Here is a 23,333-nt window from a genome sequence, read left to right as displayed (position 1 = left end):
ATCTAATCTTGTGTTCACAGTTAGACAGCCAAAAGTGTGTTTGTGATACATAAAATTCATGGTCTTAAACAGTCACTTTAAAGAAGTGACTTGGAAGTGCTGTTTATAAAGATGATCTCATTTGCCAGAGATTTTTCTCACTTTTTTGGCTATATTTACAGTCCCAAACAACTTAAAGAGGAGAAACAAAACTACTGTCATTCAACAGTAACAAAGAATACAACTAATTTTGGCTATTTCTTGATAGGTTTCTTCACTTACAAGGAAGAATTTACATGTACACACATTCATGAATACATGCAATACAGGCTGTGCAAAATCTTTATTCAGAAAGCTGTCTTCACATAGTTGGAACTCTCCAACTCACTCAAATACAATCTATCTTGATACGGAATTATTTCTTGATAATTATTTCTGAAATATTAACTATAATGGTATGTCTCATAAATATACACAGGTATGACTAAATATATCTAATAATTTTCTGTGAAGCTCCTACAAAAAATGAAAATATAATTCCAGTAGCTGAACAAGTAAAACAAGAACTCCATTTAAGAGAGGCAACTCTAGCTGCCTACTCCCTTTACCCAAAATACTCAACAACCTATAGCAGGATTTCATTTCATACATACCAGCTAGCTGCTTTCTATCTTGAGAAACATAAAACCAAAACTACGAGAGATGTATGTTTCCCATATAGCAGTTGAACACTTAAATCCCAGGAGTGATGTAACTGTAGAAGAGAAATAATGTCTTTTTTTTTTTTTAAAGAAGCAAAAGTAAGTGACCACTTGGGACTTAGATGAGCCTATAAAGTATTAAACAAGAAACTAAACAATACAGACATATTCACCGAACAAAAGCCATCATGCTGCAGTTTCTTTTTCCTGGGTATGTATGGCTCAGCTGCTTGCTCACAGGAAGGCTTAGCCCATGTGCTACTCGAAAAGTTTTACTTAAAGCTTGTTATATTTCAAATGAATCATGACCATTTAAGTATCGTATAGAATCAAGGAATGGTAGGGTTGGAAGAACATCTAGTCCAATACCCCTGCAGAAGCAGGTTCACCTAAGTCAGGCCGCATAGGAACATGTCCAGGTGGGTCCTGGGCAGCCTGTGCCAGGGCTCCGTCACCCTCACAGTGAAATAGTTTTTCCTTATATTTAAGTGGAACTTTTTGTGTTCCAGCTTCATCCCATCACCCCTTGTCCTGTTGCTAGCTAGTATAAAAAAGGGATGTCCCAACCTCCTGACACCCACCCTTTAGATATTTGTAAATAGTAATAAGATCCCCCCTCAGTCTCTTCTTTTCCAGACTAAACAGCCCCAGTTCTCGCAGCCTTTCCTCCTATGAAAGATGCTCCAGTCCCCTGATCATCTTGGTGGCCCTGCACTGGACTCTCTCCAGCACTTCCCTGTCCCTCTTGAGCTGAGGAGCCCAGAACTGGACACAGGACTCCAGATGAGACCTCACGAGGGCAGAGTAGAGGGAGAGAAGAATCTCCCTTGAACTGCTGGCCACACTCTTCTTGATGCATCCCAGGATGCCATTGGCCTTCTTGGCCATAAAGGCACTTTGCTGGCTCAAGCTTAGTTTATTATCAATCAGGTCTCTCTCTGCAGAGCTGCTCTTCAGCAGTTCAACCCCCCCCCGATCAAAGAGAGGAATGATAATCACACTTTTATGCCTGAAATGGATGGATAAAGCTGTTACCTCATAACAGACTAGTACTATTAAAAGAAAAAACATTGCTATCTAATTACACAGCAAAATTTTTCTGCAGTGTTATGTTTTAAAAGACTTATAATCTGTCTTGTAACAAGCCTATTAAAGTCTTACCTTGTTAGAAAAAATACACACCAGAAGGCTCTCCAGAAAGCCTTCTTCGAAATTTACTTTAAACCAAAGCTTGAAATTCTCAGGGACAGACCTTCAACATATTAAAAATGCTTAACAGGATTAAATATAAGTGATAAAATGCTTAGTATTTAACATGACAAATAAGAAATTGTTTTGTGAGGAAGACCTTTAGCCATAAACTTTTCCCAATACAAAAATCTCAAACACTCCTATGCCCATGCCTCTTATGCCCATGCTCAGCTCATTCTATCCCCTTCACAACTCAGAATCACACATGGTTGAGGCTGGCATGCACATCTGGAGGTCACGTGATCCAATCGCCTGCTCAAGAAGGGCCACCCAGGGGAGACAGCCCAGGACTATGTCCAGACAACTCCTGAATATCTCCAAGGATGGAGACTCCATTATTTCCCTGGGCAATCTGTGCCAGTGCTCCATCACTCTCACAGTAACAAAGTGTTTCCTGATGTTCAGAAGGAAACTTCTGCATTTCGGTTTGTGCCCATTGCCTCTGGTCCTGTCCCTAGGCACCACTCGAAAGAGCCTGGCTGTCCTCTCTGTACCCAACCTTCAGGTAATTGTAGGCATGTATGAGATCCTCCTGAGCCTTCTCTCTGAAGAGAAGCTCCCTCAGCCTCTCCTCAAAGGACAGATGTTCCAGTTACCTTCATGGTCTTTCAGTGGACTCTCTTCAGTATGTCCATGTCTCTCCTGTACTGGGGAGTCCAGAATTAAAACAAAATACTGCAGCTGTAGTATTCACCAGTGCTGAGTAGAGCAGCATCTCCTTTCACTTGCCCTTTACATCCTTTTGCACTCCACACAAGTTCTGCTTCTCCTGCTCCTCCACTTCTCAGCAGATGATGCGCCACACCCTGTGCCTGGGCCTTGGTTAGGTCCTTGCTAAATGGCAAGTATCACGTTAAACAAAAAAACCCCAACCTGTGCCCATGCTAAAGAGTCTCCAGGACAGAGGGTATGAACATGGACACCAATTTCCATTAGATTTGTAAGACTGAATCTTGTTAAAAGTTGTGCCTTTCTGCTAATTTCAGACAGAACTAGACAAGCTAAAAGGGCATGAAGGATATAAGCAGGATGAAAGAACTGACAGATATGCGATTGAGTCTGTTTCCTTATTGAGCTAAGCTAGAAGATACTCAAGAAATGAAGTAGCACTCTGAAACACAGATACTGTGAATATAAGGTACACCTTAAAGATCATCACATTCAAACATATTAAGTACTTGAACAAGAACTTGAACAGGGCAGTCTTACCAGATTTACCCTCAATAACTTTGTCAGTACTTCTGTGCTCTAGACAAAAGAATGTTTGGACGTGGAGGAATGAATAACAGTAACTAGCTGTTTAGTTACAACTCAGTAACTAAAAATGAATATGTTTTTCCTTTATTTCATGTTTCTTTTATGGTAGGAGTTTTCTTCTTTTGTTTACATGGGTGTGTGTTTTTTTTAAAGCTACAAACCAACTCTTTCTTTAAAAGGGAGAAGAAAATCTAGAAAACCAAACTAAGTGTGAGATTTCCATGCAGTCGCCTCTGACTAAACTTTTCTGGTGGTCTTTAATAGTAGTTGCTTGTTGAAGAAATCAAGGGTGAAATACAGTCAGTAGCTATTAATGTCTGCTGGATTGTCTGCTTCACAACTGCTAATTATTAATTCAGAAACATCATTTTCATTCAGCTGACTAAAGAAGCAATACCCCACTGGAAGATTTTTTTCAGAGAACAGTTTGTAATCATTATCTAGGTTCTGGGCTTAGTTTTAAATCTCAAAACGCTTATTTTCTTCAAGTGACAAGACTCTTGCACTTCTGCCTGAGTGCAACCCACAAAAAAAAAGTGTCTCCCTGCTTTTAGGCTGGCTCATCACCAGCCAGAACATGAGTTACAGTTCTCTGTGGCAGCATGCAGCCTATTCAGAACAGCATGATTAATTTAACTAAAAAGAAACCTACACGCAGAGAGAAACGGATTAAAAAACCAACAAAATCCTAAATATATATGGCCTTATCTGAGACTTGCCTTGTTAACATTCCACTTTTTCTCAGCCACAGGGTGAAGCACTTGCTGGTATTGCCAGAGTGCAACTGCTGCCTCTGACATTATAACCTGAATCCTTTCCCCTCTGCAGCACAACCCAAGGCTGAATTCAGGTATTGTTCCTCTCATTACAAAGCAAATGAAAGAAAGCCACTGCCAGGTTCCCAGAAAGCTGAGGAAAGGCTTAACTGCTTTTAACCCTTTATAACCAGTCATGACCTCCCCCTGTGCTGGAGACACAAACAGCACCCGGAACTGCTAAATGCTGTATTTGAGAAGGCACAGAGCACAGAAATGGTGCTATGAACCAGAGGAGTTGCATTTTCCTCAGTGCCCTCAGGTGTTGCAAATCTCCCATAAAGACCTAACGACAGGATTACAGAAGTAATATGATATTCACAGTTATTCACTTTTGGGTTTTTTCCCCTCCAACAAATAAACATATTCAACCTTTCAAATTTGTTTCACAGGCTTTCTGTATGAGGGGAATCCAACAATGTATCAGACTGACAGGAAGGCAGCTGTACCCAAAAATAACACTTTTTACCATTCAATTACATGACCAGTATTCACAAAAAAAAATACACTGCTACGTTGCTTGGGCTCAGAATGGGAAGTAGAGACAGAAGGATAGATGTTATATTTATGGATGGCCAGCTTGCCACAGCTGCAACTCAGTATTTAGCTCTGACAAAGAAAAAGCTGAGATAATAAAAAGTATCTCAAAGAAAGTATCACTGATGAAAATGACTGGCAAATCTTATTTAGTCAAGAGGTTACCCTTATATTTGGAAAAAAACCACTGGTGACTTATACTGGGTCATCCAAATACCTGACATAACCAAAGATTCCAGTGATACAAATTATTATTAATAAAGTCAGCTACTCGGTAAAGATGTAATCCAGACTTCAATATTTATCACAGCTGCATTTTTATCTGAAGCATTAAGAAAATCACCAATAAGAATTAAAGAATTTCAGAAAAAGATGCCCCATTTCAACACAAATTAAATTGCTTTCCAGATAGATACTTAAATATTTGCTTACCTTCTACAATTTAAGTTGGGTTTTTTTTCTGCATTTATAAAGTATTGTCACTCAACATCACAATCTCTTTGCTTGAACTTTTACTCTAGATCAAAGTGTCAGTTCTAAAGTTGATCAGGTGTGAAGACCAGGTACTTGTGTGTCATTTCACACATGTATTCACCTGTGTTACATATTAAACAATCTAAAGATACAATCATTTTTTTTTTAATATTACAAGATAATCAAGACAAATATTGGCCCATCTTTTCAGAAGCTGGAAGCATTCAAAAAGCAAAAAGCCCCAAAAAAGAACAACATGGGCCAACTTTTATGTCCCTTATTTCCAATTCCTGGCTCCTCTTATTTAGAACATACTAGCATTTAACAAAAAAATGAGTAGCTTTTCTCTTACTAACTAAGCAAATCCAGTTAAAAGTATTATGAAGATGATAGTGATTGACAGCTACATGATGACACACTTGACATACTTGCCAGTACTTACTTTCACCTTCATTCATGTAGGTTTGGCATTTTTTTCCAGAAGAATATGGTATTTATTAGTACAACATCTTCTAATTCAGTATGCAGGAAAAGTTGCTTAGCTAGCTTTTTTTGGTTGTAAATAAGAGTTAATTGTTTTTAAACAAATTAACCCTCTGTGTTTGAGTACTATTATTCCTATGAATATTGTATCACATGGTAGACTTGCTTAAGGTCACAGATACTTTCTATCGATGGCACTTTTAGAGGTAACACAGACAAAAGTATTGTTCCGCTCATGAGACAGAGAGAGTTAAATCATGAAATATTCAGTTTTAATTAAGATTACTGTATCAAAGGCAAGGCTTAATGCAGAATTAAAGTGAGGATCAAGGTTAATGCCTATTCTAAAGCAAATTTACATAAATTATGTTTCACTAGTGTACCATGAGTCTTATTTTGTCAGTTTATGCCATGTGAGATCACAGAAATTAAAGATGGAAAATATCTATTAAGTCATCTTCACTCTCATTCCTCCAATACAGCTTTCCTCCATTTTATGTCTGAATGCTTTGTTCGCTATCATTTTCAATAGCTCAAGCAGTGGGGCATTCAGCTAAAACTTTGGGGGAGACTATTACACACGTGAACACCTCCAATAGAAGGGTGAGGGGGCAGTTTATGGTATTCAAAGCTACGATTCCCCTCATCTTATTTCATTACTCCTACTCAGATCTCTTTGGACTCCTCTAAATGAATCCTTTCTTGGCACTTGAAGCCTATAAATACTTTTCGACATTTTCATCATCCCCTGGTAGCTATTTAGCCAAATTAATGTAGGGATCATCTCTCTTCATCTGAACATCACCAAGCAGAGAGATAGCTATAAGTAATAATTACATGTGTTCATTTCCTTTAATCTTTCCTCACAAGTCATTCCCATCTAGCCTTTAATTTTTGCCACTCTTCATGCCTACGTCTTCTTTTAAGTGTTACTACTTTCCAATTATTTTCCTTGCTCTGAACAGCTCTATTTCAGGTCATTTCCACTCATGTGTGCTAGCTTGAATTTACCACTTTATCCAGACTCTTCACTGATGTACGTTTCTGTGTTTTGGGGGTTTTTTATTGTTTTGCTGTTGTTGTGCTTGTTTTTTTTTTAAATAAAACAATACTAACTCAAATCCCTCCTCTGTTCATGTCAAACAACCACAGAAAAAGATAAAATTATCTGCAGCAGAAAGCAACATTTTAGCTTATTAAAAATACAATATGTGTAAGTTCCTGCTAAATTCCTATTGCTTCTATTCTATGCTCATCTTAAGTTTGGCTCTGTTTTTCCAGGTTTTAGGCATCATCAAATTTGGGCAATCAGTCAGGAACACCTATGGCTTTCAGAGTACAGATAATTAACCTTTTTTCCTCTGTATTTTCTTTTTTAGTACCTGCATAAACACTTTCACTAAGATGAAAATTAAATCAAGACTTGATGGATTACTTTTAATCTCCTATGACACTAATGATTCCTGTCACATTTGTTACTTTTCTCACTGACCACTCCAATATAGTGAGTTTACATTGTGCTCAGGCACTGAGGGTAAGTTCCAACAGCCTTACCTGAGCCAGACCAAGATGGCTTTGCTCTCGTCAGACGGCAGCCTGGCTCACTGAAGTGAATTTCAGGCAACAAGCAGAATTAAAATTTGGGCTATTTTTGGTATGAGAGATGAGACTAAGATATTGGTTCAAGTAGGTGTTAATCATAGAAGTAATAAAAGGAGATTTCTTTTCTGCTAAGGTGATATCACCATGCCAACTCTCCATCTGTACCTCTCTATTTCTCCCAGTCATTAAGTGGTCTGGTTCTGGTTACAGCTGCACTTAAAAATACAGTAAATTAAGAGGTCAAATAGCACACCACAGGCTAGTTCTGTGAAATGCTGACCTCGAGACCAGTGAGGTCTCGGTGCTTTTTGCTTTACCTAAGAGAGAGGGAATAAAGCAGGTCAAGCACATGATGACCAGCAGTCACTACTTCTACTGGTAGGTCATTGCATTTTATGATAAAAGTTGATACTTTAAACAAAAAGCTATGTCTAAAGCTCATTTGTAAGAGCAAAGCACCCAAGATGAAGTTAAACAGCAAGCCTCTGTCGCTGTTAACTAATAAACATTTAGCTAAAAACAAAAGGAAGATTTTTCAGGATACAATTAAACAGAAATAGAGTTATGCCATTGACACCCCTGCTATACCTGTTCAGTGAATCAGAACAGATTACTTCCGTCTCTCAGACTCCAAGACTGTCGGTCTAGCATCTTTCACAAGCACTACATTCACACAAATTATTAAAAAGCTTTTCTCTACACCATCGGTGTTATACATCCATTAGAGGCCACTCCAGGCTAGAAAATATCTGTTGCAAAAAGTCTTCCTAGGCCATATGCTAGTAATAAATAAAAAAGGCTGGAAAAGATCATTTTGTAAAAACAATCTTCGGTTTTCTTCTCATGTCTGTGTGGTAATCTCTTAAGTCAATCTGTTTACTCTTTGTATCAACTATGGGTTTATTTATTTATATGACTTGTTAGTTCATCTTCTGATGTTTTCTTTTGTATTTCTTGCCTAAATACCTAGAACACGAATGCTTTCATATTAATTTTATTTTGGTCATAGATGGTCTACAACATATCCAGCATTCTTGAATTATTAAACTAGATCAGCTTGAGTCTTCATCTTCTCTATCTATGCCTTTTAATAAATACTATAAATACTCCAGCTACCACTCCTATTTTTTTTAAACTCACTACAAGCCAGTATCTGAATTCAGAACATTTCAGAAAATACAAATGTTCTAAGTATTCTACTCCTTATACTGGGATGTTTTCATATGTTCATAAAAGCATGATGAATTTCCCACCCTTCCTATGTATTATATTTCAAGAAACATTTGTGGATGGCGAGCAGGCAGGCAAAAAAAAGCTACATCGAAAGACGTCTTTAAATGTTCTATGTGAATTGTTATGGAGAAGCAGCATCATTCATGTCCTGTTAGAAATGGCAACATATATAAATCTCTAATTGCATTCAGAAATAAAGATTAGTTAGAAAACAAGACAATAATTTTAAGACTGAAGTACAGAAATTTTGGTACTGATGTTTTTTTGTTTTGTTTTAAAGACATCTCTCTACATGGATAACAGAAGAGTGATGAATATTCATCTGAATGAAGTTAAAGTTGCCCCACTACCTGTTAATGAAACCCACTTACAGATCAGCATCTGCTAATCTGAACTAGATCAGTCTTCAAACATTGCAATTTTAATTTCAGCTGTCCATCTGTGCCTAAAAAGCCACTCAGAATAAGTTATAAATCAGTCCTAATCTAATAAGTCTAAATAAGTACTTTTTTACATTTTAGCCCTAAAACATTTCCTGAAATTTAAATAACTAAGCAGTCTTTCTTAGTTTGTAGTTTTACTATAAATATCACTTGCAGAGACACCTTGCCTCTTGGAAACAAAAGTAGAAGACTACCTTTCTTGACATATTTGGCTTTCTCATGTGGAAGAAGATCACTCTCAGAGCATTTTCTACATGACACTGAGCTGTTCTGTAGTTGCTGTTATTGAAATACAGTTCAAAAAAAAGCATGGTTCACATTGCAGTTTCAATGTGATGTAAAATGACAGATCTTCATCACAGAATTCTGCAAATACGTTTCTACCAAGGAAACCTTGGACTAAGTCAAAAACAGTTCAGCAGAAAGGGACAGGAGGGGCACAGCTTGCCAGCCACACAATGAACACTGGGTACGCTTTTCCCAGGGATACAACGCAGCACATCTGGTCAACTTCATCTGCAGGAGGAATAAGTGGGAAGGTGTAGAAAGCTATTAGTTGTTCTATTCTGCTAACATTTTGACAAGGAATATGGCATCCAAGAAAGGATATTTGATGGTGAGTTTTTCTGTTTTTACAAGAAATTCAGAAAAATTTGGGAAAACACTTTTTGGTCAATATGAGGAATAATTATTGAGTAAATGCTTTTTAGTCCCTCAGGACAGAACAGCTTTAGATAGATAAAATGTAAATATTTGCATCTGAGGCTGTCTGGACTGCATTTCCAGCAAAATAAAGCAAAATCAGTCCACTGGGACATGGTTCACTAATGTAATATAGATTTTAACACTTTTCATAAACAGAGTGGGTTTAGATCCTCATTTCTATATCAGGGTGCACAAGATGATGTTCTCTGCACACATATACTTCATTAACTAAAAAAACCCACTATGTGACCAGTTCAGATATACTTTTACTCTGCAGACAAATATAGCTAGAACCAAAATTCAAAATAATGACATTTTTTATTCTGTGGTCCACCCTTCTTCACCTCATGTGAGAAATTAAATGTTATGGTGGTAAGGGCAGAGATTTTGTGCAGCATCTAATGCACTTACAGATATTCAGTGTCACTTTCAGCTTTTAAAATAATAATAATAATCAATTTCATGCCAGATTCACCTACTAGTTAACCAAATCACAGGGATATTTTCTATAAACATATTTCTCCAAATCAAGTTTTTCCAAGTCTGAGCCACTGTAGCATGTTTCAGCTTACTCTATCACACTTCATATTTTAAATAAGCAGCATTGGTCATGTTTACTAAGGATATAAACTTTTCATAAGTGATATTTACTCACACTGTGCTGTCAGTTTTCCATACTGCTTCCCTCAAACATTTTCCTGTTTTCATTTCCACAGATGGAGTAGAGAGATTATGTCAATTCTTAACTATTCCTCATGTATCAAGAGGCATTCTTTTGTCAACAAGCTTCATATTTTGAAATCCTCTCTCTTTCAAATTAACTGTAATGCAGCTGCTTCTTTTGTCCAAGATACGGTGGTAAGCCCCACTATCCCCTATCAAACAAACACAGAAAGCAGCAGAGGGTCTTTGGGGGAAGGAGGGATGTCAAGTAGAAAGTCAGTAGCTAGAACTGACTGCAGCTGGCAGAGCAGAAACCATACAAGCATCACCAAAATGATCCAACATACTCTTTCACATACCATTTTAGAACACCTTTTGTTCTAACGTTGTACATGTACACAGCCTTGGTACTTTCCAACTTCATCAAAAACTTGAAGGGGTCCCTGGTACAGGCATAATGCTAGAGATTTATTTCACATGTGATACAGCAAAACCATCTGTTTCAAAGTGATAGGTGAGGTCTAAGTACCTAAAGAGATCATAATCCAGATAAGGAGAATTATCAGAATTAGCCCAAGGGGCATATTAGTAAAAAGAACATAGAACTACACACAACTCTTCGACCAGGTATTATAAATCATACTTCATACTATTACTGGAGCTGTAATTATATTCATTGCTGTATATGCAGGGAACTAAAAGACATAATGTAAGTGAAGGCTTGCAAAATTAAGATCTTGACAGGATATCTGTGTCCTTACTAGTCTGCTGATATAAACACCAAGAAGCAAGTAAAGCTATTTAGGCTAAAAGACAATAGCAGCAGCAAAAAGAAAAGCAGATAAAATCATCTTTGAGCACTCTTAAACCTGGATTTAGATATCAGTTCTAGGCACCAGAAAGTGGAAAAACAGAGACACTGAATTTAACTAACCACAAGCAATAGTTTTAGATTTGAAATTGTCTTTCACCGAACCACATTCTACACAAATGCTCAAAAAAGAGATGGTTCATTTCTCCTCAAACAGGTTTTGATCCAAATTATAAGAGACACCAGCCAACTTACTTTTAAGAGAGACAGAAGTCACCTGGCGGGCTCAACAGGTTCTTTCTAATCTTACATCATTCTTATCTTACATGTTCCTAGTAATATCCTCTTAAATCAAGGGATTTTCAAGAGAAGTGATGAACTCTTCTCCAATTCACCTTATCTTAGTATTGTGTCCTAACTTATTTTTTACAAATAGCAGACGATTCTGGAATAAATTATGTGCACACACCAAATGGTTAAAGCAAAGTGATTAAAAAACTTATCATATACAGGCTGGTTTTAGATATACGTTATCAAGAGAGGTTCTGCAGTACTTGCTTAATTAATCTTTGCTGTCTTAACAGATGAACCAGATGTACTATTATGTTCTTTGTTCTTCCCTAAAGAGGGGATGAGCCGATTATTTATCTCCAAACAATAGCAGTTCATGTACCACAGTGAAGATTTTTTTTTTTAATCTGGGAGGCAATCACTAACAAGCTTCAGCTGCAACTGCTTGATGTAAACACAGTGTGGGTTTGTTCCTGGAGTATTAACAATGTTCCTTCCATTAAATACATGAAACCAATTTCTAAATAAGTATGTAAAGAAAGGGATGGAAAGGACCAAGTTTTCAAGAAAGGAAACTGTTTCATCTTTCATATTTACTGCTTTTATACACTAACACATTTTCAGAGATAAGTTAAAATTTGAAGCTTAAAATACTGTTTACAAATAATATGCTGATAGAACAGAAGTTAAAGAAACTGTTGGTTGATGCAATACACTCCTTACGTAGCATGCAATCTAAGATATGTGAAGGGCACAAAGGAACATATAAATCTAAGTTCATAAAGTCGTAAGAATTCTGAAAGTTATTAACAGGTTCACAGAGTATTAAAAAACACCTCTTCACCACTCTTGTAGCAAATTTGCATACCTACCTCAAAATAATGTTTTCTGTTTTATTCTATTTGAAAGTACAAATTTATTGCAAATCAATTTTAGAAAGCCTTAACATATAGCTACTTTCTGGTTTATACGAGCCTGCAAATTCTGAGATGCTACTGAAACAAAGAACTAAGATTAAATAGAAGAAAGTATTGAAATTAATCAATTTTTCTAGATAAAAGATAGAACAAATTTAGAAATTCCCTGTATCTTCCTAATAAATTCAATCTCATTCTCTCCCTCTCAATGGTCTTTCCTTTGTCATAACCAAATTTTTTTCCATAAAACTGGTTTTCAATAATTCACAATGAATTTGTCTTCTTAAATACATAAAGCATTTTTAAGATATAGATTAAGTGCCAAGATGGGCACTATTAGCAGAAAATCTTTGGAGAAATAAGGTAAGTTTCCAACTTTAAACTACTGAAAAGAAAGAAATCAAATACAGTAGAACAGAATTTTATTAAGAAAGCTTCCCAAGAGACTGTAAAGCTGTACTAACAGTATATAAGATCAAACTAGGTCAAATAACATAAGATGGCTCAAACATATTTAATTTTTTCTAAAATATCTTTTCTGTATTAACTAGAATTAGAAGGAATCAAGCATATTAATTTCTAATAATCATAGAATGGTAGGAGATGGAAGGGACCTTTAGAATACTTTTATTTTATTCACAGCCATGTTAAGACAAAAGAAAAAGTAGAGTCAGCTATTTGGTTACAAGCAAGTAATGTTTTCTCTTTTCCTTTTGCTTAACAGCAGGCCCTCTTAAGCTGCCATAATCACAGTCAATATTAAAGTGCTAACCTATGTCACTGTGCTGTGCATCACATTAAGTTCAGCTCATGATAGTCCAGTGACCAGTAACAAAAAATAAGAAAATAAGATAGGACTAGAGGTAAGGGCTTTAAATTGAAAGAGGGTACATTTGCATTGTGAGGGTGGTGAGGCACTGGCACATGTTGCCCAGAGAGGCTGTGGCTGCCCCATCCCTGTAAGTGTTCAAGGCCAGGTTGATGTGACTCTGAACAATCTGGTCTAGTGGAAGGTTTTCCCTGCCCATGGCAGAGGAGTTGGAACTAGATGATCTTTAAGGTCCCTTCCCAAGCCTACTGAAAATCAACAAAGTACTGACCAACAGATTAATGCACTTTCTAATCAATAGTAAAATAAATGAAGTGTGTCTAAAGCATAATATACCTGTAAAAGACTATAGACACTAGGATCAAATACAATAGTAATAATGTAAACTTACGAAAAAAATGCAGTGACAACTTTGTCAACCGCTAAAAAAGTTGTTCTGGCAATGTAACCAATCTCTTAGCTATGGGCAGTCACGAAGCCACAGAATCAAAACACTAGAGTACAAACCCATTACGACAATAAACCTGCAAGGGATATACAAGTTGTATAGGAATGTTACATATGACATTACATAAGACTAATATTCTGTGCTGGCAAGATATGTTTATGTTCACTCACACTGAAAGAGGAGGAGAAGTTTATTTGGACCAGTAATGAGAATAAGATAACCCCATATATTCGTTATGTCATTGGGAAGCTATGAAATAAAGGCCTTCTGAGGGACTCAATAAAGGTATACTAGAAATCTTGAAAGTTCTCAGGAAGAAAAAAAGAAAACAAAAAGATAAACTGAAGATAATTTTTGTTTGGTCCCATTTTTTGGTAAAAGTAAACAGTTCCCCTGAGAGAAATTATAGTAGGACTATTCAGGTGATGACAACTCCCATGGCCAGAGTGGATTAAGCTGTGTAATTTTATGTACTTTCCTCTGAAGCAAGAGGAGGACAGTGAAATACAGTCATTTGCAGAATAAATCAATAGGACAGAGGCAGAGACAGACAACACCCTCTCTTGTAACTTAAGTCTAGAACTGAAGAAATTACAAAACCAGGGAAATGCATGGGTATGTTTGCTCATATCCCAGAAACAACATTTAAGGAAATCTACCCGTACCATCAGCTCCAAGAGACACTAGCTTTTATGATCATCTCACTTCTGAATGTTCAGTACTTTACACTCAATATTTCAACATTTTTAACAATAAAACAATTATTCAAATGTATTGCCATTTTTGTATACAACTACTCAACCTGATTTTGAGGTACTACTGCTCAGTGTTGCCCAATGGGTGTATACAGCAAAAGTAAGACACTGTCTAAATTCAGGAGCATGACATACTGTACTTACATCTTCAGTCAGTTTGTGATATCATCTATGAGATTAAAAAATTTAAAAAATCCATTTAACACGAAATCTCATTGCAATATAAGCTTCAGTCACAAAGTTTTGAATGCTAAGCTCTTCTTAACAGGATAGAAATAGATTCTTCCAAGAATTCATCCCATACACTTATGTAGCTAACGTTTGCTACCAACTTCTCCATTATTTCAGCTAAAATTTTAGCACCAACTCTACCTGGTTATCCAGAAAAAAGACAAACACATCACCTTAGAACTTTCACAGTAAAGGAGAAGCAAAAAAGTGATTTCAGAGCAGAAAAGCAGAATTGGTAGAATTTTCATTCTTCCAGCATTTTGCTTATTTTCAAAAAGACTACTGACAAAAAAAGGACTCTACTTACAAACATATAACCACCACAAAAACATGTTCTGTTTTACATACACTCTAAAATAAAAATGGGTCTCTCTCATCTTCATTCTGCTTTGTAACATGGCCTCTTGCTGTGCAGTAATAGTGCACAATTTTAACCAGATCCTTTTCTCTGGAAACTCATCTACCTGCTCACTTTTCAACAGAAAGTATTTTATAAGTGCTAAACACCCTAGTCATGCCAGACGGAAAGTGTTGCTACAATAGTCCGTGCAACAAGAAAGTAAACTGAAACACCATACAGGAATGGCTGATTTAGCAAAAATTAATAATTCTAATTCTGGTAAGTGTTGTCAAGTGTAGAATGGAAAAGTTCATCTTTTCAAACATTAACACAATCTGAGCTTGTAGAAGCAATTAGAGTGGTTTCCATTTGAAAAAAAAGTTAAATTGACAGTGTTCCTCTTTAGGAAAGTTGCTACATCAAGGAGATCTAACACAATGCACTAACAGCGTTAATACTACAATTATGATGTGGGTATGTGGTGTCCAGAAAGGCTATGCCATAATAAAGGCAAACTCTTCATCAAATAAGTAGTGACAAGGCCAGACATCTTTCCTATCAGTTGGCAAATTAAAAACAAACAAACAAAAAAAGGCAGTTTAAGTATCAAGTTCTCATCTGAAAAAGCAAGATACAAAGCATGCCAATGTAACAGGGACAAAATCTGGCAGGTAAACTGCCACATACTGTTCCAGTTTACATATATAATGTAGCTATTCCTTAATCTATCCACTTAAGGCAGACAAGAAAGCAAGACAAAAAGAAAACAAATCTCTCAGGTTTTTATGCTCCAGGAAAGAGGATTTATTTTTTTCTTTAATTGAAAGAAATTGCATTCCTTTGGCTCCCTCCAGCTGAAAGCATGCTATGTACATCAGTGGTTTTGTGTATTTCTAATGGACTCATATCATATTGGCACTTAACACACTACTCAGTCTTGTATCTGCAGACTCATCCTAGCCTCAGATGAAAAGCTCTCACTCTCTGGCTGACTATTTGCAATGCTGTTTATTGTTCTACCAGGTTGGGAAATTTTGTTAACTTTCCTCCCAAACTCTTACACACATATAACTACATTAATTTTAGGAATCTGAAGTACTCTTAGGGAAATTCAGATGGTTTTCTTAGATTCGGTATCAAAGAGATAAGAAATGTCTAATAGATGAAATATAGACTGTGATGTGTAATATAGCTGATGTTACCATATACCCACAGGGATTTTGTAGAAATCTCTGCTTTCAAATGCATTATTACCAGAATTGAATTTTAACTATACAACTACCTGAAAATATTCACCAAGTAAGATTAACAGAAAATCTAAATCTGACTCCAAATGTAAATAGAGACTAAACTTCAAGATGACCTAACAATCTAATGTATTAGAGTCAAAATGCAACAGAGCTAAGTTACTGATCAGTTTCCTATTCAGTAAATTTTCAGCTGTTAATATATCACACCTCTCTGCACAGATGTCTTTTTAAGCAGTCAGGTATGTATTAATAGGAATAAAATAAGTACAAGTATGTGAGATAAAGGGTTTAATTCCACTTTCATCATAGCTCAACATTACAGATAGATCTAGTCAAATCTGTTCATTAGAATAACATTTCACAAGAAAGCAGAAAGAGGATAAAACATCTAAAAAGTGAAAAATGGTTAGGAGAACTGAACTGATTTGAAGAAGCAGTCTCTAATTTTGGTAGAGGAAAAAGTATTGCTTAATTTTGGCTTGTAAACCATAATAACAAAATCATCTACTTGCTTACTGGTTGTGATATGAAATTAAAAGTCCTTAACCCCTTCACTGCAAAATGAGATGATTTAAACCAGTACCAATAATTCTCACAACATTTTGTGCATCTATCCACTCATAGGTCCTATACTAAAGCCCATTTCTATAAATAGAACAGTCTGATATTTCTGTGTAAATGTGGAAAACCTAAAACGAAACACTAGTCTTCTAAAACTCACAACTCAGTAGACTCTCAGAACCTCTGCAAAATGCACTTGTGGTACAGATTATCAAGTTTCTTTGTATTCCTCCATTTTGTAATAATTGCACTTGCACACAATGCACATTTCATATTTTGCACAGTGGGTACATGTAGACACACAAGTTATACCCCTGGTTGGTCCCTAAGCCTGAAAAAGCATCAACTACCGCCCCTTGGCAAGGAAGGCTACAACTCTGTTGTTGTAGGATGCAGACTGCATACCCCATGGTTGCACTGGTTTTAGAAGTGTGAAAGTACCTCTGTGATTTTTCACCATTAAAAATAAGTTTTATCTTTAACAATACTTCAGCCACATTCTTGACCCAGCCATATATCCAACCAGAACATCAATTGTGCAAGGTCTTGTCCTAGGCACAGAAGGCCACTGCTCAGTACAGTAGCAATATCATCTTCCATCTGTTTAAACTATTACATGAACGTGCCATCTGAAGAAAAATCGTTTCAAGGCATTGTCCTCTTGCAGAAATCAAGAATGTTTTAACTTCCTTTATCTCTTGGTTACAAAACCAAGCAAATGTATTCAAAGAAACAAATTTAGTGGAACGTTACAGTAACATACAATGTGTTAAAAGCCAATATGACAAATTAGAAGTACTAAGAAAAACAGTGATTATTCTGGAGAAAATCGAGCACTGAAAATTTCTCCAGTGAGTACAGACTTACATTCACATACGTACTGACATCAGTAGTCTAAAAGAATAACAAAAGATCTTACTTGAACTTCCTCTCAAACAATTCTCACTAGATGTGTGAAAATTTTATTTTAAAATAGCACAAGACAAATTTCAACTTCTAAGTGGTAACTGAAACAACTTTCATTTGCAGAAGCAAAAATTTGTGCGTTTGGGTTTTTTCCCTGGTGCTACTCCCCTGCACTAGTTACTGAGGAAAAACAAAATTAATGAGCCTAATCCTGTCTCATGTAATCCAATTACAGCAAGAAGTTACTGCAGGAAAAACTTAAATCTTCTGTCAATTGTCTTGTATCAATTGCAATGATCACACTTCTGAAAGGAACACATTAAAGTCGTCTTTGAAAATGTATGAGATGGTTTTAAGGACTAATAAATATTAAAAGGCAAAAGTTAGATTAAGACTGAAACTTTAAGATGAATTTCTGTTTAGAAAAAAATGAAGATTTTCAATAAACCCTACTATTAAACAAAAAACTGAAATTTTGCTGCTTTTTGGCATGAAAGTTTAATTTTTGAAAAGCTAATAACCAGAATTTTCATGTGAATAGAAATTATGCACAGAAACAAGAAGCAATAAGAAATACCACAAAATCAGCAACATGACAGATCTTAAAGCAGCTGCTAGTCCTTCTTGAATCTTGACTCAGATTGTTGATCAACTTTAAAGCAAAGGCATGCTATTTTCTGACAGTACATGGGAAGAATTAATAATTATTTGGTTCATATACAGCCTTTCAGTTTACAAATTAAAGAGCCCATAAAATTAATGTTGAATCAGATGAGACAAATACTTGATTTAAAACATTTTAAACTTCTGCTCAAATAAAAAATTATTCCCATGCTATAGACACAAACAAGAAAATAAAAGCTTGCGGTATCTCACAGTAAAATGTATCAATACTGCTAAGCATAATCCAGGTCCTAAATTTTTATTCTGTAAACACATTTTTCAAATATAGTAGCTAATGGCAAAATTCAGGGGAATATACCTTGTGTCAGTCCGTTAAAGGAAAAATTGCAACTAAATATTATGCCTTGATTAAACTACTTCCAAGGTTTACTTTAAATTCTGTTGTATTTTATGTTACTTGAATAAAAATAAATAAATTTAAAATAAGAGTTTAATGGGAAAATTGTTTTCATAATTTCAAATGTTTAAGAGAGAGTTCATAAAATTTTATTTCAGTATAAACAGATTTACTTTCAACTTCTTTGCCCTAATTTAGTTAAAGTTTAATACCATCTTTCTACACCTTCATAGCTTAATCTCCCTACATGTAACAAAATAACTGACAGCTATTGTTTGCTAACGCTGCCATCTAGTGTACACTCTAAATTAGGAGGAAGCAGTCAATTGGTTTTTTTTTCTTTATTCTGCAACTTAGTCTAAAGGGGAGTTACATTTCGGATACAAACTATGCCTTCACTACTACTTAACTGTGCATTAGAATACTGACATTTGTTCTCCCATCTGAAATGCACGTTAAATACGTAAACATATTAATTTTGAAACTACACTGTAAAATTGTTATATAGCACATTCACATCAGTTTTATCTTCAACACATCATATCTCAAATAAAAAAAGTACTACCTAGAGCAAAACACAAACCAGCACCCTGTAAAGAGGTGTGACTGCTACCTTGACTGACAGACTTCATTGACAAAATTTCACAGTATAGTGAATTAAAGATGCAACACAATGTTCATAAAAAGCTACTGTCTCAGGCTCCGTCTGACACTAACTAGAAAAAAGTCCATAGATACAAGTAGCTGAATCTATACATTTTTATGAATACTAAGGTCTCTAGGTTCTTTGTACTCCACAGATGCCATAAGTAGCTACAAGCCCGCAACTATCATCTAAAGTCTGGTCACAGAAACTGCCTGCTTCATATGGCATTTGCCCATAGGAAACTTCACATAGCTTTGAAATACTCAAGAGCTCTTCTGAAAGCACAGTGAATTCCTGAGGTGCCGTGAGAGGACAGGCAAAAAGCAAGAAACAATTACAGGATGCATAAATGTGTCTAAATTTAATTTCTTCAGTCACTTCCTGAACACTTCTGAAAGCTCATTGACCTCTCAAGGGGTACAGACTATAAACTGAAAAAATCACTCATCCAATTACAAGGTAATAATTGCTGCATTAACAGATTTTTGAGGTTGGTGTCTAATAATTTCTTATCATACAGTAACTTTTAACTGAAGCAGCTTGACAGAAAACATTATGTGAAGGTGTAAGTTGCCTAGTGCATCTGTAAAGCACACGGGTCCCCACCACTACTAACAAATATATCCACATATGATTATCAAGTGCTACAATTCTCAAGCTTCTCAGTTGAATGATTTTATGTCTGTTTATGGCTGGTTATTCTACAAAGTTGAGCTATAAATTTTGCTAGCTGTTCATGTGTCTTGAGTATGTTCCCTCAAACTTTACATGAACATAGACATCACAATTAGATAAAACTTGGATAAATTTGAGACCTAACAGGGGTAGAAAATGTTTCTATAAGTAAAAGCTAAGTACAACAGGAAAGCAGAAAAGAAACTGAGATCTTCTAAGGTGGGCGTGAAATGTATAAGCATCAAGATGACAATGAAAAATTAACTTTACTTTGTATAGAACAGGTATTTACAGTTGACAAAGCCAGAGCTCTAGAGAAAACACTAGATTTACCCGATTCCACTCAACTCTATAGCTCTGCTGCCATCTACTGTAACTAGATGCTGACTCTCCTCTGCAAGATACATCTGGTCCAAATGAAAAAAACACTGTCCCTAAGATACATGTACCACAGCAAATGCCTTTCACCTGTAAATACCTTATTCTTCCATCTGATCCTTCTTCACTACTATGTTTTTGTAACGTGCATTACAATTTTGGCTACAGGACAGACTTAACATGAAATGCAAACAGGCTAACAGACTTCAGTGGGAAGTAAGTAATCAACACAGATCACAGTCAGGGATTGGGAAAAAGGTAGCTATTAGGTTTCAGACCATTACACAGAGACAGTCTTGAATTCACAGCTAGTAATACAGATAAAATGAAGGTTCAGAATAATTTTTAAGTTATTCCTGTTTCCTCATCACATTTAGTTAGAATGATGACTTACAAAAAACAATGTAAAATTTTTTCAAATATTCCAGACAGTGAAAAAGAAATAAAGGAAGTAAAAGTAAGTGCACACTCACCTGGGAAAATATATTTGCAGTTGGAGCAACTCTGTTGTCCACAATACTATACAATATTGCTAACAATCTGTCCAGAGGAAATGGCTTTGGCCCAAGGAGGTGATTGCTGGTCTGCAACAAAAACAAGATATTTCAATCCAACAGATCTTTCCTGAGTTCCACAGGACTTTCACATCTTTTTGGTCTCTGAGGAGGCATTGTAATTCACAAAAGTCTTTCATACAACCTACTTACATACTACAGAAAACACTGAATACATGCTTATTGATCAAGATAACAGTATAGACCTAGAGCTCTATTTAACACAGCAAGACTTCAAACTGCAAAATAAACAGTAACATTTTCTGAGGTATAACAAGGATCTGATACTAAATTTCCCAGCACTCAATTTACAGATGTTCTTGTTCCATTAGATTACCCAGCCCAATCTAAGGATTAAAGAGGAAATACTACATTTTATGTCAGTCTCAAGGAGCCCAGTTTTATTCACAGTTTATCACCAGTAAGACAAGCTAGGCTTCCTAAAAGTACACAGACCATTTAGCTAATGAAAAAAATTTAAATGTTTAGATTTATTCTATTATCTACAATCAGTCTATAATCCATCATCACCTACAACAAACTGCATGAAACAGAACAACAGCTTTTATAAATCTTTAAAACCAATCAACTTTTAGTATACTTTTGCGTGTTTCTCTTACCAAAGACAAATATTTTACTAGCATTTCAATTCTGAAAAGGCACCATACAAATGGCTTTCACACTCCAGCTGACTTTGATGGACATTTTAGGCGTTACAGGTTATTGTATGTGGTAACATTGAATTCAATTGAATTCACAGAAACATGAGTTTCTGATTTTTCAATGTTGAATATTTGTTAAATAACCAATTTTACAAAAAGTAGTACAGTGCATAGGACAAACTGAGGCAACATTGTTAGGATGACAGAGTTTTACTCCTGACCCAGATCATCAAAAGTTCTAGCAAAGAAAATACTTGTTTCCTTTTAAGTTTATGTTTCATTCTCTCTCCTTTAACATTGTTTCCTTTTTCTGTAGTATACATTGATTTGTTCTTACTAGCAGAGCAGATCAGATGAATTTCAAAAGAAAGTTTGTTTCAAAATGCCTCTGGGAAGGAACACCTCTCAAACACCGCCAGCACCTCTGTGGTGTTAGTTCTAAGTGAAACAAAACCACTTATTTCTTCAGCAAAACTAAAAGGTATTTCCAACACACGTTTTAGCTTTTCCAACACATTTCCAGTTTTTAGCCAGGAGGTGTCCCTAAAGCTACCTCTTGACCAATAAAGAAAGCAAAGTGAAAAATAATGGAAATACGGAGTCAATATGGAAATAATGGAAATATAGAGTCAACTTTAGCAAAGGCACCACTGGTCAGAACGCAGTATGATGTAAGTTATGAACTGTATAATCACCTGCCCTTTTGCTCTGAACATGCTAGTTCTGTGAAGCATATTCTTTATTAACAACAGAAAAAGCCAAACATACAGTCATTAAAATATGTGCACAAGCAGCTAGCAAGCACAACTAGCAGGTAGTAAACGCTGAAGCTGTGCTTAGTATACAGTTAATTTACAAGTTTCTTTCAATATTATCAGCTCTCTGCTTAAAATGTTATGTTTAAGTTTCAAATTACTTGAGAGAAACAATTTTATCTGGAAAAGTCAGAAGAGATAATTCTAAGGGAGCAAAATTTTTAGGAGAAGCACTACATTTTTATTTCTTTGACAGAAAAAAAATTCCTGGAAGAATAGGAATGGTTTAGAAATTCCTCCAAACAGAACACAGGAAAGAATAAGACTTTTCTAAATCTTCTGCAAGGATCTAAGGCAGAATGCTACACAGGACAGAGTTTATAAATATCCAAGGGACCCCTCGGCTCCCTTCAAAACAAAAATACCTTCCACATGCAGAAAAATTTTTCAAAAAGTTTTATAGCCATCAAATTAACTCACTGTCCCCTTTATCATCTTTGTACCTTGGCAATACACTCATCCAAAAAAGACCTGTCCCCAAGTTGCCACTATCTGTGCTTATGCTTTTTATCTAGGGCATCAGTTTCATATGCTCATTGTCTAACTGGCCTGAGTCTTTCACCATCCCACAACTTCAAGCCATATATTCACATTCCAAAACTTCACAAACTAGAATGAAACCAAAAGCATTCTTTAAAGAGTAAAAAGATTAACCCAAACTCAATTACTACAAAAGAGAGAAAGTCCTTGACCTCAGTTGGCTGAAATTTCAACTTTCAACTTTTTTACTTAAAGACAAAACTATACCTCTCACTTCTAACAGAAAGCATTTCTGAACTTCCCTGGTTGCTATAGGAATGAAGTATCTATCTTCAACTGTAAGGCAGGAATTCTAATACAAAAAAATTTCTAGACTGCAGTTGTATTAAATACACTAGACAAATTCTTTTCCAATAAAAAACATAATAGATTTGAATTACTGACAGACTGACGTCTGAAGAGGCATATTCCTGCAAAAGGAGCTTTACCAGGATGATCTCTTAGTTGAAAAACATTGTTCCAGGATAATCATGCAAGGAAACCCAATAAATTCTGCTGTTCTTAGTAAAAAGGGAATTGAATGACAATTCTTTTCACCTCATTCACAACATTTAAACTCC

General features: G+C 35.7%; 1 protein-coding gene across 3 annotated transcripts in view; it reads right to left on the bottom strand.

Annotated features, from left to right (window-relative positions):
* ORC5 (origin recognition complex subunit 5) overlaps positions 1 to 23,333 on the bottom strand; it is a 71,538-nt gene that overhangs the window by 16,939 nt on the left and 31,266 nt on the right. For 2 of the 3 annotated variants that reach the window (XM_061989084.1, XM_061989093.1), the window contains exon 13: positions 20,676 to 20,786. In XM_061989084.1, coding sequence (XP_061845068.1) covers positions 20,676 to 20,786 — 111 coding nt within the window. Of the gene's footprint in view, positions 1 to 10,583; positions 10,673 to 20,675; positions 20,787 to 23,333 lie in introns of those variants that run through there. The other variant, XM_061989101.1, reaches the window with a different exon arrangement.

Source organism: Colius striatus, chromosome 1, assembly GCF_028858725.1.
Source record: "Colius striatus isolate bColStr4 chromosome 1, bColStr4.1.hap1, whole genome shotgun sequence".
Lineage (NCBI taxonomy): Eukaryota > Metazoa > Chordata > Aves > Coliiformes > Coliidae > Colius > Colius striatus.
This window is presented reverse-complemented; position numbering and strand designations above follow the sequence as displayed.